At 46.6% G+C, this 17,244-nt stretch overlaps 1 protein-coding gene across 4 annotated transcripts in view; it reads right to left on the reverse strand.

Annotated features, from left to right (window-relative positions):
• Nucleotides 1-9,858: 9,858 nt before the first annotated feature.
• LOC8034169 (microtubule-associated protein Jupiter) overlaps nucleotides 9,859-17,244 on the reverse strand; it is an 85,378-nt gene continuing 77,992 nt past the window's right edge. For 2 of the 4 annotated variants that reach the window (XM_029970437.4, XM_029970444.4), the window contains exons 2-4: nucleotides 14,459-14,805; nucleotides 12,770-12,832; nucleotides 9,859-11,496 (exon numbers count right to left, since the gene is read on the reverse strand). In XM_029970437.4, coding sequence (XP_029826297.1) covers nucleotides 11,399-11,496; nucleotides 12,770-12,832; nucleotides 14,459-14,805 — 508 coding nt within the window. In that variant the 3' untranslated portion in view covers nucleotides 9,859-11,398. The remainder of the gene's footprint in view (nucleotides 11,497-12,769; nucleotides 12,833-14,458; nucleotides 14,806-17,244) is intronic. The other 2 variants (XM_029970451.3, XM_040499514.2) reach the window with 1 other exon arrangement.

The following is a 17,244-nucleotide window of genomic DNA, read 5'->3' on the forward strand; positions in this document are numbered from 1 at the left end:
TAATTCGGCGTTTCAGGGGGTTGTAAACAGCTTTCACTTTTTTTGTTTTTATTTTAAAGAATTTGAACCGCCGGACAACAAACAACGACTGTGAATGCTAACAGGCCAACGTGCTGTAAACACACCTATATCATAAAGCTAATAGCAACCCTACAATCAACATTTGCTTGTGTTTTCTTTAATTCAACTGCCTCAATTCACTTACGTGCAACTTTTACTAAAAACCTTCTAATCGGTAGTTTAATTAAAAACTGTTTGCAACGAACAACCAAAGAAAGAAGACAGTGTGTTTATGTGTAGATACTTAAAAGGCAGCAAGCGAGGCACATAATTAAAAAAGAAAAACGCCAGCAGGGGTTTCTTTTTACAATCTAGTATATATAGAGATAATAAACGTGTTTGGGAGATGCATGCTTTCATAAAAAGGAATCTATTATGTACCTTTAGTGCGGGACGTTTACTGCAAGCAGCTTTCGTGAAATTCAAACGATATATTGATCATATTTAATTTTGCCAACAGGGAATGATGCATACGTCACCGCGTTACCTTGAGTGAGCAAAAACAGCAGGTAAAACAAGCGGTCGAAGCTCGTTCAAACTGCTCACGCCATTTCTGATCTCCCTACTCGAAATAGCTGGGAAACCACCTGATCTCTTATTTCGGCCTGCTGCTTCTGTGTAGAACTATACACTGCCTCTGATTTTAGAGATTACAACCAGGAAACAAAGCCCCAGTCTCGGCAATTAGAATATGTGCGCGTGTTATGTTATTAGGCTATTTTAAATCGTTTCTGGCCGCTTTGGAGTGTTTTTATCGTGTTCAGTAGCGTACGTGGTTTGACTGCACACAGAGGGGCCCTCACACGGCCTGCGTGACGAGAAACCCAGATATACTTATGCGATATCTCTCCTCGTACGAAGACGTTTGTACAACTGACTTTCTTGGAGCACTGAGACCTCGCGCAACCCAGTTTAAGTGATGGACCAGAGGTCTTTTGTAATAATAGTATTTTCAGTCACTTCCATAGTCTGTGAGCAGACAGTCGAAACTCCAAGCCAAGGAGGCGTCAGTTTCTTTAACCTAAAGCTGGGAGAGTTGCCCTGAAAGCAGAGCGAATGTATATTCAATTAATTAATGTACTTATTTATTGTACGCCTCGGGGCCCGAAAGCATTACAGAGGGGGAGTGCATATAAAAGGAAAGGAAAATGTAATGAAACAACTATACAGTAAACACATCATACTAAGAGAAACAAACAGGTCAGAAGTCAGCGCAAAAATGGTTGGCACTTCGAATAAGTTTCGAGTCAGTTATGGCAACAATCAAACCGGGAAGGTGGTTCCATTCTTCAGCTGTGCGTGGTAGAAAAGATGAATGAAATGTATTGGTTAATAAGTTTGGGACTCCAACCTTGTGCTGGTGATCAACACGAGATGTAATAGAGGGGACTTATAAAATGGTCGCGTAATATTGGATTATGAAGAAAAAATAACTTTATGGAAGAGGCATAAACATGAAATTTTACGGCGAGGTGAAAGAGATGGTAAAGAGAACTGTTTTTCACTGCGATACACTGGCGGTGCGGTGATAGTTCGATAGAATGAAATGGGCTGATCTATTTTGAATAGATTCCAAAGCAGTGACGAGGACATTGTGACCGGGAATGGAGGCTGCATACTCTAGTTTAGGTCTTACAGCCGTTGTCCTGTCGTATTCTTTACCCGTTCTTCGTCCCTGTTTATCTGAGGCTGTTTTTCATCATGTTTAAGTCTTACTAATGTTTAATAGAGGACCAGTTTAAGCGAAACAGGCGCCATGGAAAAATTACGTTTTAGGTAACCCAGAATGCTGTTAGCACGATTATACTCAATATCAGCTTTCCATGAAAGGTTAAAAGTTAAGTGAACACCGATATTTGTATGATGCCACTTGTTCCTAGGAGTTGCCATCGAGGTAGTACAAAGGACTCTCATTAGGTTTGCGGGATACTTTCATGGGTTTACGTTTACTATTGTTAAGTTTCATTAGCCACGACTCACACAAATAAGACACCGAGTTAATATCAGACTGAAGAGTGGAAATGTCATGGTGACTTCGGATTTCACGGTATATCACACAATCGTCAGCAAAGAGACAGGCATATGAAGACATTAACAGGTAGGTCGTTAATATAAATTAAGAATAGTAAGGGGCCTAATAAAAAACTTCTGGGGAACACCAGAGGTTTCTGACGCAAGTGGAGAGTTTTCACTATTGACTGTTACAAATTGCGAACGATTAGTGAGAAAAGATTGAATCTATGCGAGAATCGTTGGGGTCAATGTTAAGTTTAGCAAGTTTCAGTAGTAATATTAGTTTATGACACACTTTATCGAACGCCTTAACAAAATCCTAGAAGATGCCGTCCACCTGGGAGCCTTGGTCAACGTTAAAATGAATGCCATGGGTGAACGATAGAAGCTGCGTTTCCCATGACAATGATTTACGAAATCCGTGCTGAACTGGAGTGAAACAATTATGAATTCTAAGAAGTTTACAAGGTGGGAAAATATTATGTGTTCAATCAATTTACATGGCATGCTTGTTAACGAAATGAGACGATAATTGTGGGGAGAATGTTTATCACGAACTTTTGGATTAGGGACCACCTTCCCCACCTTCCAGTCCGAGGGTATGTCGCCGTCTTCGAGTGACTGTTCAAATAATTTGGCAAGAATAAGGGAGGAATATAACTTGGTGCTTTTCAGGAAATTAGTATTTATGCCGTCCACTCCTGAAGAAGAAGACAATTTCAGCCCGTCTAAAATATTCACTATACCGATAGGGTCAACAATAATAGCATCCATTGGTAAATAACCGACAATCTTTATGAAGGGGTAGCTGATGTTGCTATAGCATCGGAAAAGGATTCAGTAAACATAATATTTAGTATGTTAGCGCAGCCATCATTAGAGACACTATTAGGGCTAGGAGACGATTAAAAACGTAACCTGATTAATCGCTACCCTCTAGACAGTTAATTAGTAGATTAACTGGTTGCGCTGAATTTCAGGCACAGTACTTAAAAGTGCCAAAACTGTCCAATCATTTTTACCATTGCTTGCTTTTTCGCCCATGGCGATATGTGCCGTATTCTTTGAAACTTGGCGCAATACCACCTACAAAAGAAAAAAAAACAAAAAAAACACGGGCAGACAATTTAAAAATGAAGTATTTTACATTATTTTTAAACCTTATAATTACTTTGGATTTCAATCATAGGGAATGCTAAATAGTTTGTTGTTTTTTCGAGGAACACAACAGTGCTGCCTCCTACAGGCACGTAGCCAGGGGGGAGGCCCATGCGCCCCCCCCCCCCCCGAAATCTTTAATTTTACTGGGATCTCCCCCCCCTCTCCCTCATACAGCATTTTGTCATGGGCGCCCCCCCCCCCCCCCCCTCCCTCCCTCCACCCCGAACCAAAATCCTGGCTACGTGCCTGGCCTCCTAAATACATAAATGTGCACAGTAGTAAAGCACGCATTTTTAATTTTTCCCAGAAATGTGTAACTCAAAAGTCCACCGATTAACCAATTAAAAAAAAATGATCGCGATTAAAGCAACAATTGAATAATCTGAAGGTTGATCTGTCAATTACCCAGCCCTAATTAAAACCTGCTTCACTTTATCATTCAGGCAGACCCTTCATTTCCTGTGGAACTGTGCACCTCCCCAACATTTTTCAACTTCTGTTTTGCTCGGCCGTAACTCATGCCTAGAGAATTATAATCGCTCCCGCGGTCGGTCGTCGATCCCACGACCTATCAGGTCGGGCATCAATTGGACGTTTTTGAGTGATTTATACAGCGTAAGGTTGGTCTGCCAGTAGGGGCGACACTGGTTTACACTGTAGATGAGCAATTTAGCCAGTGCAGTACAACCGCTAGCCTGGGGTCTTTAACGTGCACCACGCAGTAGTGATACACGACCGCACGCCGGTACGATGCTCATCCAGATCGAAACGGGCAGGGGTGGGGCTCGAACCCAGGATCCCTGGGTTCTGCAGCGCGAGCTTTCGCTCCACGCGCGTCGAGCTGGGTGCATGCAGACATCCAGTAATCCAATTGAAAATGTTTTCTATCATCAGATTGTTAACTAGAGTAAAGTTCTATGTTTGGCAGGCCAAACTACGAGCGCCACCATCTTCTCGTGCCTGTCGGAGGGCCCCAAGGAGGTTAGAAGTACTAGGAGAGGGCACATTGCAATATTGGTGAAGCCTAGTCATAAAAAGTTTAAACGATGTTGTGGCCAACGTGACTGTAGATCTCTCTGGCTATTGGTGCGCGTGACATGTCACGTGTGAGATGGATGGTTGATTGTAGAAGGACTCCTTGCAGGCTTGCGCGCGCTCCGTCCGGTAGGTTTTATCAGATCGAAAGCTAGACTGTGGTGTATTCTAGTACCCCATGGCTAGACGAAGGCTAGCTACGGTCACGTGATCTGGTCGCGTTACCCTGGTAAGTGAGGATAGTAAGGAGGAAAATGAGAGAGAGGCGAAGCGTCAAGGGAGCATGGCTTGTGGAGGCTACGCGGCTGCCATCATGCCCTCTCCTACCCTTCTATCCTCCTTGGAGGGCCCTCGCTCTCTGGCTGTGCGAGGACGGCCCGGTTGCATGGATGGATGGATGCTAACGGGCAGTAGCTTGCACCACCCAGTTTGAAGTTTGAACCCTGAATAATCCGGCGCTTGCTAGAGTCACTAAACCATTGAGTATCAGTTGTTCATTCACTGAATATTTCGTGAGCACCGCCATTTTAGTGCTTAGCGTAGAGCGGCTGCAATAGACCGCCTTTTCAAGACCCCATGAAGCAACACTGGCGGTCGCCATTTCTAGCTGCTAGGTAGCGCAAGCTACTATCCGTTATAAAGGTTGCAGCCGTTAGCATCCATCCATCCATCCTTGAGCACGAAGCGTGTGATTCGGCCCGAGTTATCTTGCCGACCGCCAACTCTGCGCTCACATTCGATACGAGCTGAGCCGAATTTACGCCGAACGCTGTCGCAGCTCTCGTGTCCCCCCAAATCACGTTCCCAAACAATGGCAACGGACCCGGAGGATTGGCGCTGTAGCTCTTAGATGGCGCGCACTTTTGAAAAAAAGGTAGGCGACTCCCCGAGCTTTAGGTATACACACCAACACAGAGTTCAGAAACAAGCACGCTTTGACCTCATCGAGTGTGGGCATTGCGCATGCGCAGTGCCGACTTCAGCGCCACCGCCGTGGTGTGACGTCAATGAGTTGAGTTTGTCTATGCGGTGTTATGAAGCCCAGACGATGTGCCCTGTCGCGGACTGTTTCAGCATTTCTGGAGGGCGGAAAAGCGTTCCTATGCGACTCCAGACGAAGCTTCAGATAAATGGCAACCCTGATTTTTAAGCACCATAATGGCTTGCGTGTCGTTACTATAAAGCGCGGCTTATTTCGTGGCGCCGGTCGTGCCTCCCATGCCCTTCGGCCTGGTTGCGTATGCAGTGCTCAACGAAACGAAAGGACCAGCGGAATGCGTCCAGCAATTCCTTTAGAATGGCGAAGCCATATATGGTTACTTTACGACTACGAGTGCCGGAACGGGCCGATGGGCCTCTCGCTTGAAGGCCTGATCACCTGATTCTCGACGTCAACGAAGCAACAATCGGCCCGATTGTTCCTACCGTATTTCCCTATGTGGCTGTTTAAGACTGGCAAAACAACATTGTATAAATATTTATAATGCAATTAAATTCAAAGGGGCAAGCGAGCTGGACAATAATGGTGAAAATAATCCCTGGAGAAGGGGAACAAGAGGGACAAGGGACAAATGTTTGTCCCTTGTCCCTCTTGTTCCCCTTCTCCAGGGATTATTTTCACCATGTATAAATATGTTGTTTTCCGAGTACTCGGCAAAGCGAGTTCGCCAGACTACTTTCCAAGCCTGCACGTCTATTTTCTTTGACTTCAACAATTTATCTAAAATTCACTTACTTGATGCGCCGTATACTGCAGTAATCCACTTCTGTCGCCGTGTTGCTTCCCGAGATCTCGAAAAGAACCGGTGAAGTTTGACGCTTGAGTTACCTTCTCGAACCGCGGCAGTCTTTCACGCAACAGTAGCGACGTTTATTTATTTTTATTTTTTTATTAATTTATTTATTTTATTTATTCTTTTTTGAGGGGGGAGGGGGGGGGGGGACTCTAGGAGTATAGGCGAGATGTCACAGGAACCCGGTGAGGTCATAGAGATGTGAAGCTGGGACTTACTTTTACAAAAAACGTTTCCATAAAAGGCCCACGCGGATCCGAAATGCCACTCTCACACGTGGTTTCTAAATACGCCCACCTGCAGTCCCCGCGACCCGGGCCGTCCTGGCCTACCCGGTATTTTATTTTGTAGCCGCTAGATTGCGCAGCGTGTAGTGCCTACTGCATTGCCGGTTGCCTATCCAGAATGTACCGCACTATTTCGTTCTTGCGCAGTAGACTGCATAAATTTCTGGTTGATCCTCTGTTCTCGAAGCAGAAAATATTGAAGAGAACCACGCTTGCTAAGGCTCACAAACCCAGTAACCGTGTTGCCTACTCCACACGTCGCCGTAACCGCTGGTTGTACTACACTGGCGGCCTCCATATGCAATCCATGGCCCCGTCGTGTTCTCGCGCGTGCGCAGACAATTGCCGAATTTTTGCCGAATCTTTGCCGAACTTTCCTTCAAAAGTTCGACATGTGCCGATCTTTGCCGAACCTAAAGTTCGGCAGATTCGGGCCATCACTAGTTTGAATGAAGCCTTCGGACGAACATTCTTTCCCGGCTAGAGAAATTGGAAGGGATAGGGTAATCGTCCAGAGGTGAAAGGCCAGTCTTATACCCGTGCCACACGGGCAACTCGAATGCCATTTACAACGAATGACCTTTGTGTGATCGGCGAATCAGCTCGCAATCTGTCGCGCGTGGAATGCGCTACGCCCGGAGTGTCGCGCGCTGATTGGCCGTCCGCTCAAATGTCATTCGTTGTAAATGGCATTCAAGTTGCCCGTGTGGCACGGGTATTATTTCCTGTCCGTTCGCTCCTCCTCTTTGGCTTCTTTGGGGTCTGGTGCCAAGTGTTCACTTGTGTCGAAAGAACTAAGGTCGCCTTGTGAGGGTGGAAAGATGTGTAGTTTAACCACTGATCCCTATGACAATTGCTGGATCGCGTTTGCCCGCTCCGGGAATGCGGCCACTGGGAGCAATCTTTTTGGTAGAGCTATATTACCTCTAGCCAATGTACAGCTGCCGCAGCCACTATCATCCATCCATGGCAGACAGCGTTGTGGCAGTTCTGGTTGCAGGCTGCCATCAAAATAGCGTGGGTGATATTTCGTACTTGATAGAAATTGTTTGACGAAACATATTTTTGAAACCCGGCGTGAACGGTAGCCCGATTTTTGAGGACCCGGTGAAAGTTTCACGAAATCGCAACACCGCGGGAAAAAGCAGCACAGCACGCATCGAAAGTCGCATCGAAAGAAGCATCGAAAGCAGACACCGGTACGGAGTCTGCGGAGTCTGCTTTCGATGCGAGCTGCGCTGCTTTCCCCCGGTGTTGCGCTTTCGTAGAACTTTTGCCGGGTCCTCAAAGTTCACGCCGGGTTTCAGGAATCTGCTTCGTCGAACAACTTCAATCAAGCACAAAATATCACCCACGGTACAGTGTGTGTACTAGATCTACGGCTATTTATATTACTGTGATGGCTAGAGATAATATAACTCTACCAAAAAGGTGGCCGACCGTGGCCGCATTCCCGTCCACAGGCGGAGCTGGTCAAACGCGATCCAGCAAATAGACATAGAGATCAGTGAGTTTAACCCTCGAGGCATCGTCTGCTCTCTGATTCCCGGGTAATCCGCAGTGGCCCAAGCTCCGTGCAGTTTTTAAGCCCCGGCTTTGAAGTCGAAACTTTTTGGCTCGAGACTTGACTTGTTGTACCGTTCGATTCCTGCTACCAATTGCCTCGAGTCATTCGTTCACCGCTGGTTTTGAGTCGGTGAAGGTGTGCAGCGTTTTTGGAGTTCCTCGAGTGTTTATTTCATTTCTACAGCCCAAAAGGGTCAGAGAGCCCATTGGCACGCTGGCGCCATCTTTGAGGTGACCCTTGAACTGCATTTCCATAGAGCGAAGCTCGGTGTTGCGGTATTCGCGAGATCCAGGTGGTCGTTTATAACATTGTCAAAAGATTTTTTTTTTAGCTTAAAAAAATGATGCGCAAAAAATACATTTATACGCGGAAATTTAAGTGTTTTCACGGCTGCCCGATTGATGGAGCCAGTGTGTTCTCTCTTCCAGAGGCGTATATTGGGAGAGTCTGGCCAGTAGGCGTGGCTACGAAGACGCTGGAGAGGAGAAAATGAAAGGAAAGGGGAAGAGCGCCGAAGGAGCGAGGGGAAGGAGGGAGCCAAAACGAAACGACTGCCATTTTGACGCAACACGCTTCCGGCGCCGAGCACTGTTGAGGCTAAGAGTCGTCTTTTTCATCCACCGAGGAATAACACTGCATCATTTTCTAGCCAAAGCCAGCGAAATTCGGATGTCGACCCCATGCCTTCCCTCGGGCGAATTAATGAAAATGGCGGTTCTCCCCGCACAGCTGGGTGCAGCCGGGAGTTCACGCACTTGCGCCTCGCACTCTGCGCCGCGGGCTGATTGGCTCACTGGAAAGGGGGCGTTACGGCGGCGAGAACCATAAGCTGACCAAACTCTCCCAATATACGGCTCTGCTCTCGTCGTAAGAGATCCCTAGAGGTTTTAAAGGGATACTTCAACGAAATTTGAAATATTCCTGTCGTGTTCAAAAATAGGTTGAATATGATCCACAATATCCGTAAATGACAATCGCACGTTTGTATTTTGAGCCTGGTGGCTGTATTTTTCGTTATAAACGGCCCACTCTGGCAAGCGCTCGGAGAAGGCCCAGCGGAGACAACGTGACATCCAACGCAATCGTGACGTAGGTCGTCTCAAGACGAGCAAAGCTACGGCGAGGCTGACGTCGAGAGGATGGCCTAGTCGTTCCAGCCACCGAAGCGGCTGCTTTTGTACGAATTTTGAGTGACGGGTTAATCTTCTGTAATCTTGTAGGGGGACAATAGCGACTTCTGCGACAGACAAAAGGCATTCTCGGGAAGAAGGGAGTTCCTCCTGCCCCTCTTCTCTCGTCGTGGCCGGAGTCGAGACAACCTCCGTCACTAGCTGTCAAGGTTCCTAGACGGCCATTACAAGCGAGGCGTTAGCGACATCCACCAGGTGCTCTTTGCTAATCGTTTAATTCGTTTTAAAATTCCTTTTCGTGACTTTTTTTAACAAGATATTGGTATGTTCGATGTGATGCTGCTTTTTTGAATACATATAGACCAAAAAATGAGCGCCGAAATTTCGTTGTAGTATCCCTTTAAGGCACTCGGTCATAAGCTGTCGCCATTTTGTGAACCAGCCTTCACGCTTAATTCGTAGTTCATGGATGATAGAACTCACTGTAAAGATGCTTGCTTACAACTTTCCGATATACAGAAAGATAATGTAAGACTAAAATTGCTCGTATTTAACCATAGTGGAATTACTTATGCGTCACATAGGACTGCTGTTCCACGTCGATCATCCAGGTGTCAGGCATTTTGATAGACGCCAGCACGGCCTATATAGTATACGTCGTGAGAGCTACGAAGTCCGGTGATAACTATCAACGCTGGTTCGACACCACAGTATACGTTCTCAGTGACGATATTCTTAGTCGTGGATTTTGCATTGACTCCGACATGCCCGTGTCGGCGTCGCCAAAAATGCCCACAGATGTAATCACAGAATTGCACTTCCAATACTTTATTAAAAATACTGCGAGTTACAAATTCGTGGTACAGTACAAAAAATCTTGGTCGGCTTTCTTAGTTGCAGAGCGCAGTATATGAAAAAAAAAAAAAAAAAAAGAGGCGATACAAGGCGGAATATATAGGAACTGCAATGTCCCGAACATCGACATCCACATGAACGGCAAGGACCTCAAAACTGCATAGAGACGACCCACTTTTAACAATAAGGCTTGACGTCTGTTACCGTTTTTTTTTTCTTCTTATCTACCGCTACTACCTACTTTGAGAAAACAACCACACAGATCGTGGATACATCTGAAAAAAAAAAAAATAATAAAGCAAAGAAAATAGCGAGAAAAAAAAAAAAGCACGCGCGTTGACATTCTTCTTTGTCGTCATCACCATCAACAACACACTATCACTACCACTCCGTTTGTATATACATAAAATAAGATTTTTTTTATTATTATTAATATTATAGAAGGCAAAAAATAACAAGACTTCGCCTCATCCAACGTATTCTCAGGTTTCAATAAAGACAGGCATGAAAACTGAAGCCGAGAAAAACAAATGCATTTCTTTGTGGTGTGCATAAAAAGCGGCTACCGTTGATAGTGAAGTTGCAGGCTGTCAAGGAAAAAAGCAATAGCCACCTCTGATCCCCTCCTCTGTTCTATAGTCTGCTGCTTTGTATCGGAAATGCTGAGATTTTATTGGCTAACAACGCCTAACTGAGTTGCTTTCGGTGGCCATGTTCCCATGATGTAAGCAGTGTGGTGCGGTCGCAGGTGTTCTTGAGGGCAACGTGCGGCATCCTTGGGTTCATCTTCTGCCGTCTGATTGGCTGGTTGAATTTTAAAATGCTCCTATCTTATTGGGCTGGCATTTGGCAAAAGAGCGGTTGAGGATGATCGGGGCCCCATCTCTTTGTGGACGCCTGCTATCTGGTACGGTTTCAGACAGTCTGGAAAGACAAGGCGTGGCCATCTTTGGTTTATATATGGCTCTATGATTGGTCGCTTCTGCTTCACGCTGAAAGTTAATATATTATATTGGCTCACAAGCGATGGGAGGGCCGTTGAAGATGCCACTTTCTGCATTTCCTATGCTGCAAGCGACAATTGAAGGCGACTATATTCGGCTTTTTTTTTATGTTGCAGGCACTTGGTCCAGGCCAAGGGTGATAGGACGGTTCTGTTTCAGTTCGTGACAAACACGAAAAATGATTCCATCTCCGTTTTATTTTTCTCTCTCTTATATCTACCGGTTCGATCGGGCCAGCAAACCGCTGCCCCGTTTTCATAAACGCCATTTCGGTCACAGCATTCGCGAGTACAAAAAAATTGGTCCAGGGAACGTCTATGATAGGCTTAACCCTGTCTTTCTCTCTCTTTCAATCTCTCTCTCTCTCTTTCTCTTTGTGCGTGTGAGTGAAAGAAGGGTAGAGGGAGGAAGGAATATTAGGAAAACGAGAGTGTAAGGCTCGACAATAAAAAAAAAGTTTTTTTTTCGTAGTGCTCTTGAAGAGTATCGTTGTTTAGAAGATTCCCGACGGCCTGCCTCCGGAAGGGTACTGCACGTGACCATTAGGGGGTGAGTCCAGGGGTGAAGTAGATCCATTGCTGCTGTAGCCATCTGCAGACAAAACGAATTAAACAAAGGGACAGATCAGTCGGACACCGGGGACGTTTGTCGGATGAAAACAGAAACACCGTAAAATCCCGAGAGATCGAACACCCTCGAAAGATCGCCCATCCTAAAAAAATCTAGCACTCCCGAAAGATCGCCCACCTTATATTTTCCCCTCGTATCTCTTCACCATGTGTGGGCGTTTATTCGGGATATTACGGTACGCTGACGATAGAAACACAAAAAATTGTGCTCCTGAACTGCAGTTCCCGCATTCTGTAGCAGTGACAGGAATGTTCTGGTTTCTTTCTTTGTTTTTCAACGTTACCAACAACAAACTTATGCCGAAGAAGAATTATCCAGAAAAATTACACACCTCCGTGTTTAATCCAGAATTATTCACTCCAGAAGAGTGCGTGCCTTATGTCGTCTGTACACTCCTGTGCTGGTGTAGTTCTGCGAATATTACGGCCTGGCTGAACCAATCCGTGGGCGCGGTACTCAAAGTCGACATGTTAATTTACCCTACCGGCGCGCTTACATAGCCATACCAAAGCCCCTATGTATAAGAACGAAAGTAGCACAATTCATTGTTCAAAATGTTCCTCCTCGCTGGCGCCTCCGTTCAAGATATGGCGTCGTAAATCCAGGGAGGGCGAGGCTGGGGGGGGGGGGGGGGGGGGGGGGGAGGGAGTGTGGGGAGGGGGGAGGGGGGGTGGAATAGCGTTACTTTTCCATTCGTTTACGGGGGCTTTGCGCTGTATACCAGCCTGGCTGAGATCGCCCGCTGTCCAGTGAGAATAGTAAATTTAAGAATACTGTACCCCAAAAATTTGCGTACGCAAAAAAAAAAAAAAACAAACAAACAAACAGCGACGTTGTTATTGCGCTTTTTCCGAACCCAATCCGCATTTCGGATTCGCACTATTTCTTTGCTTGGGAAAAGCTTTGCGTAAGCAAATCCATCAACTGGCGCGCTTATGCGTCTTGAGCAAACGGACAATGATTCATACCAAGTGTCTGGTAGCCTCCTTCGCGAGTCGCACTTATAGAAATTGCGTGGTAGCAAAGCAAGCAAGCGTGCTGCGACGTGTGGTATCAGTACACAAGATAATATGTAGTCGACGCGGACAGCTCTTATTAATAAGCGCGTGAGTGGCGCAGCCTTTGTGGACACTGGAGGAACACAGAACGAAACGCTGCGTCCGCGCAATAGCCCCGCTATAGTTTTCGCGTCGCTAAACCGTTCCCTCATAGCCAAGCATAGTTCTGTACTCACTCATGCCGCCATGACCGTTCTGCTTGACATTGTACACATCGCCAGTGATGGGGTTGCGGGACACTGTAAGGAAGCGTGCGAGATGTGTTGCGCCTTGCAAATAGCATTATACAGCCATGCTAGTTCATGCCGCACAGCCTAGCACATGTACGATGCAACTAGTTGTTCCAACAAACCGCGATATGGCGGACAATAATTTTCTGTCTACGATTATGATTGACGTGTTCTCCATGACACGTTGCATTAGTGCTCGAGTAAAAGACGAGAATTTCTGCAGTCAACCAGACATTGGTACATTGAGAAGCAATAATTAAGCGTTTCTTTTTTTTTTTTTGTTAAAATTGTTTTAGGTACTTATATGCTCTGGACCCCAGGACGTTTTCAACGTATTCAGTTTGAGCTTAGACGTTGTAGGGCTATCCAGATACCAAACTTGCGTTATCTGTTCTCCACCTAAAGCTAGGATACCTGCATTAAGGGCAAATTGCTGAGTCATGCTACGTTGCCGTTCCCTCAGTCATACAGACATCGCGTATCGAATCTTTCGTGTGATACGATATGGTGATTACGTTTTATCCATTAAGCGACGGGTCAAGTATAGCCTGGCCAAACGTACGGCACTTTCTCGTCTTCAACTGTTGAGCTGGCAGCTGTACGTCCCATCTCAAGAGCTGTATGCAGCTTTGTTGTAATATGAAGCACAAGGACGATCGTGTTACTTTAAAAAGGTGCTTCTTTGTGAGGATGCTCAGGAAACGTGAACTACAGCTTCAAACGGAAACAGTAAGTACGGCCTCTGGGGACCGCCATCTTGCTGAGAGCGTGTGTATAGATCGTCTGATGGTCAAGCTCTGCTAATACGTGCCCACTGTTGCCACACTTACACCCGCACAAAGCATTCTTGTCCACGGTGGCCAGACTAGCTTTTGAAGCGAAGTTGCTCGCAAACGTCTATAAATCAGGATTGCGCGCTCTGGTCAGTCAAAGGTTGAGCTGTCGTTAGCTTTTCGTAAGCGCGCTCGCTATAAGCTTGTGTATATGGTTATGCAGCAGTTAAAAACAAGCGTGTGCACTCTTTAATAAATGCTCGACTACTTTTCAGAACATTCGAAGGGTCAGTCGCCGCATCAATCTAGCGAGAGGTAGCTCGGCAAATGAAGAAGCTGTAAAATACGTTTAGACCTAAAAAATGATGTCTGCGATAGTCATCGCGCCCTACCTTTTCTCCGGTGAAGTTTTGGCAGTTACTGATTTACCTAAGATTTGGTTCGGCACACTGACAGACAACTCTGGACTAATAACCAAAATTGCGTCACAATAACTTTTTTTTCGAGAAGTTATTTGAGTCTTAAATGGATCTGAGGCGCAAAATATCTTTACTAAAACACACACACAAAAGTAATGCCAGATGTAACATGGGGCAATACATGGGGCGGTATACCGCTTGGTTTTGGCATTACATTCATTTGCCGTTTTCTCGATAGCTGTTTTGAATTCAGAAATAATAGCACGCTGGAAATGTGAAAAGCCTGTATTCCAAAAATGTGCTTTAGTATCGGTTGCTAGAAAAAAGAAAAAAAAAAAAAAAAAAAACGCTAGAGCTATTAGTGTTTCGAAGACCGTCGAGACCCAGCCGGGGCCGGCGACGTCTTCGGATGGACGGCTATAGCGAGACAGCGCGTCCCTTACCGAACTTCTTGGAGGCCGACGCTGGCACGGGGGCCTGCGGGGCCGGCGAGTCCACCTCGCTGAAGATGTTGGACTTCATGCGGTCCACGATGCGCCTGGGCGTGCCCACGTCCTCGGCGCCGAACAGGCGCTCCTGGCTGTTGTCGCTCAGACGACGTCGGGTGGGCGTGCTGGCGCCGCTGGAGGGCGTCGTGGGCAGGTCGTCCTCGGACGGCGTGAAGATGGACGACTGCTGGTAGTTCTTCACCTTGCGGGGCGTCTGGAGGCTCAGGTCGCCGGGCGACGACGGCTGCGGGGACCGCACCCCGAAGATGTCGCTGTCCTCGCCGCCGGGAGGCTTGATCACCCTGCGCGGAAAAGCGAGGACGATTGTTTCGGTTAAAAAGGAAAGAGGTCCTGGGGCCGCGGTTACGCTGCCGATATACATCGCACAAAATACAGTCAGCAGCGGACGTTGTCTGAGACGCGCTTCTTCCTTGCATGTCATGCAAAAACTGCCTTCGGCAGACATGTTCGAAGGATACGTACACTACGCATGAAGGAAGCGTGCTTCGAACGTATGCTCTAGGCGTGTCCGCGAAAAAATTATGTCCCCATGTCTGAAGAGAAACTCCGTGTCTTTTTGTATGTCGTTCGAGCATGTGTGACATCGGCTGCGGTTGTGGACACCGGAAATGCCTCGGGCGGCGCTGCCGAGCTGAATGGATGATTTAGAAAGACCCGGAAACGCACCTGGCAACCAGACAACCTCCTTCGAGTGGCATATGAATAGAAGTTACGCAAATAGTCGAGATATCCGCTGGAAGCGATCAGAGCGTCTGCCACTAATCTTTCCATCAGTCTGGACTTCTGAAGGCATAAATACCCCCTCCCCCCTTTTCTTCCCAAACGACACACACACATACGCGTACAGTTTACGGTCCTGGTGTTTTGGACTTTCTCAATTGAAATTGTTTTTTTTAAGAAAAGGCAACGAGGAAAGAGACAGAGGCGTAGACAATGGCGTCTCCCGAGAAATGGAACAAAAGGCGGGTCTTTTGTCACGCGAATTCTTGTTTTCTATGTGACCAAGGCTCACGCCATGTATGAGCAAGAGAAGGATTCTTTTTTCTTTTCCCCTTTTAAGCGTGTCCCCGATAAAAAGCATCTCCGGAAGTGGGTGAGAACGAGCTTCCGGAGTCGAGTCGCTCCATCACTCCGGCTATAATGAAACTCCGCTTTATGCACACGGTCGCTGAACAGGATCCAGAAAAGTCTGTGATCGTTTATATTCTCTAGGAGCCACACAAAGGAACCCCGACTAAGAAGTGTCTGTTGAGGTAATCGTCTGCTAAAGACAAAAATCTAAATACTCCGAAGAGTCTGCTTTCTTCTGTTTTTGCGGCTGTCTGCTAAATGACTGTCACGAAGAACAGCCTTTTCGCGGACGTCTCTTTAATGGCATGGCCATATAATACTTGACCCACATAGTTTTAAACTCGTATACCTTCGCGTACATAGATGCGAAAACATCGTACCTTCGCATACATGAATGCACTAACCGTTACCTAAGCACTAACCGTTACCTGATTCAAAAGTTCTCGGTAGGTGGTGGCATTCAGCTTAATGTATTCGAGGGTTCCGTCGGCCTCCATTTTCCGATTGAAAATTTTAGAAAATCACTTAAATATTTTGAATAAGGTAACGAACGGTCTGTTCTGAAACTCCGGCATCCTTTTTTTTCGGACCGCTAGCCCTACACGTGGGTGGAGAATGAGCGTTGGGCAATGCGTAAACTACTTAAAAAAAGATGAAAAAAAATTTTTTTTGTTGCTGTACTTGGACGCACGAAAATTGTACCTTTCACATACATTAATGCACATACTGATAATGGTATTTGATGGTCGCTTTTAGCCGGGTCGACAATATGCGGCGTCCGTCAAGCCTGCTGCACGCGGTAACGTGCTTAAGCCTATTCTGCGACTCTGTCCCCGCCAACCCTTTTGATTCCGAAGACCTTCGGTCGCGTCGCCGGAGCCACCGTAATTACAGCCGTCATCCGTCGGCCTCCAAGGCAAACTCCTGCGAATCAAATGCGCTTCCGCACTTTTCAGCGCCGCCGCTGAATTAGGGGCACAGCCAGCCAGTGCCACCTAGGAGACACAAGGCCTCCTCATGACGTCATCGTTGTTGGACCCCCCTCCGACCCGCCCCAAGTGGCAAACACTACGAAACTCGATGAGAACCGCTGCAAAGCGGTAGACACGTCCGTCTTGGCGTCACCGCCTGGTAACGTCGCGTTCGTTGGCCCAGGCCTTGTCATCTATGGGTGGTATTGGCAGAAGAAGAGCAAGCAGACGACAAATAGCAAACGTTCTTTTTTTTTTTTTTTTTTTGCTGCGTGATTTCCGGTGTTAGACGCGCGGGAGCGGACAACAAAAGATCTGCCAGTTTTTGATGAGTAAGCCTAATTACAATCCTCTTGATGTTTGCGTTTTAAGGATTGTGACTGCAAGCATACGTTAGTAAATGCGTTTAGTGCAAAGAAAAAAGAAAATGTGATTGTGTCATTGCTTCTTGATTGAAATCATCTGAAAATGCAGGGATAAATGACAAAAAAAAAAAAAAGGAAAAGGGGGAGGTGGGGGGGGGGGGGGGGGGGGCGGAAACGGAGTTAGGTGTAGTGGATGAGACCTGCTGAGCGAAAGGAGCTGCTTACTGCGTACGAACTGCTTTTGACGAGTTAGGACATTGCCGCCATGTACCGGGTAGATCCGCCTCACTACGGGTTTGCGCTTATTTCCTGC

Source organism: Ixodes scapularis, unplaced genomic scaffold (assembly GCF_016920785.2).
Source record: "Ixodes scapularis isolate PalLabHiFi unplaced genomic scaffold, ASM1692078v2 PGA_scaffold13__105_contigs__length_92229423, whole genome shotgun sequence".
Lineage (NCBI taxonomy): Eukaryota > Metazoa > Arthropoda > Arachnida > Ixodida > Ixodidae > Ixodes > Ixodes scapularis.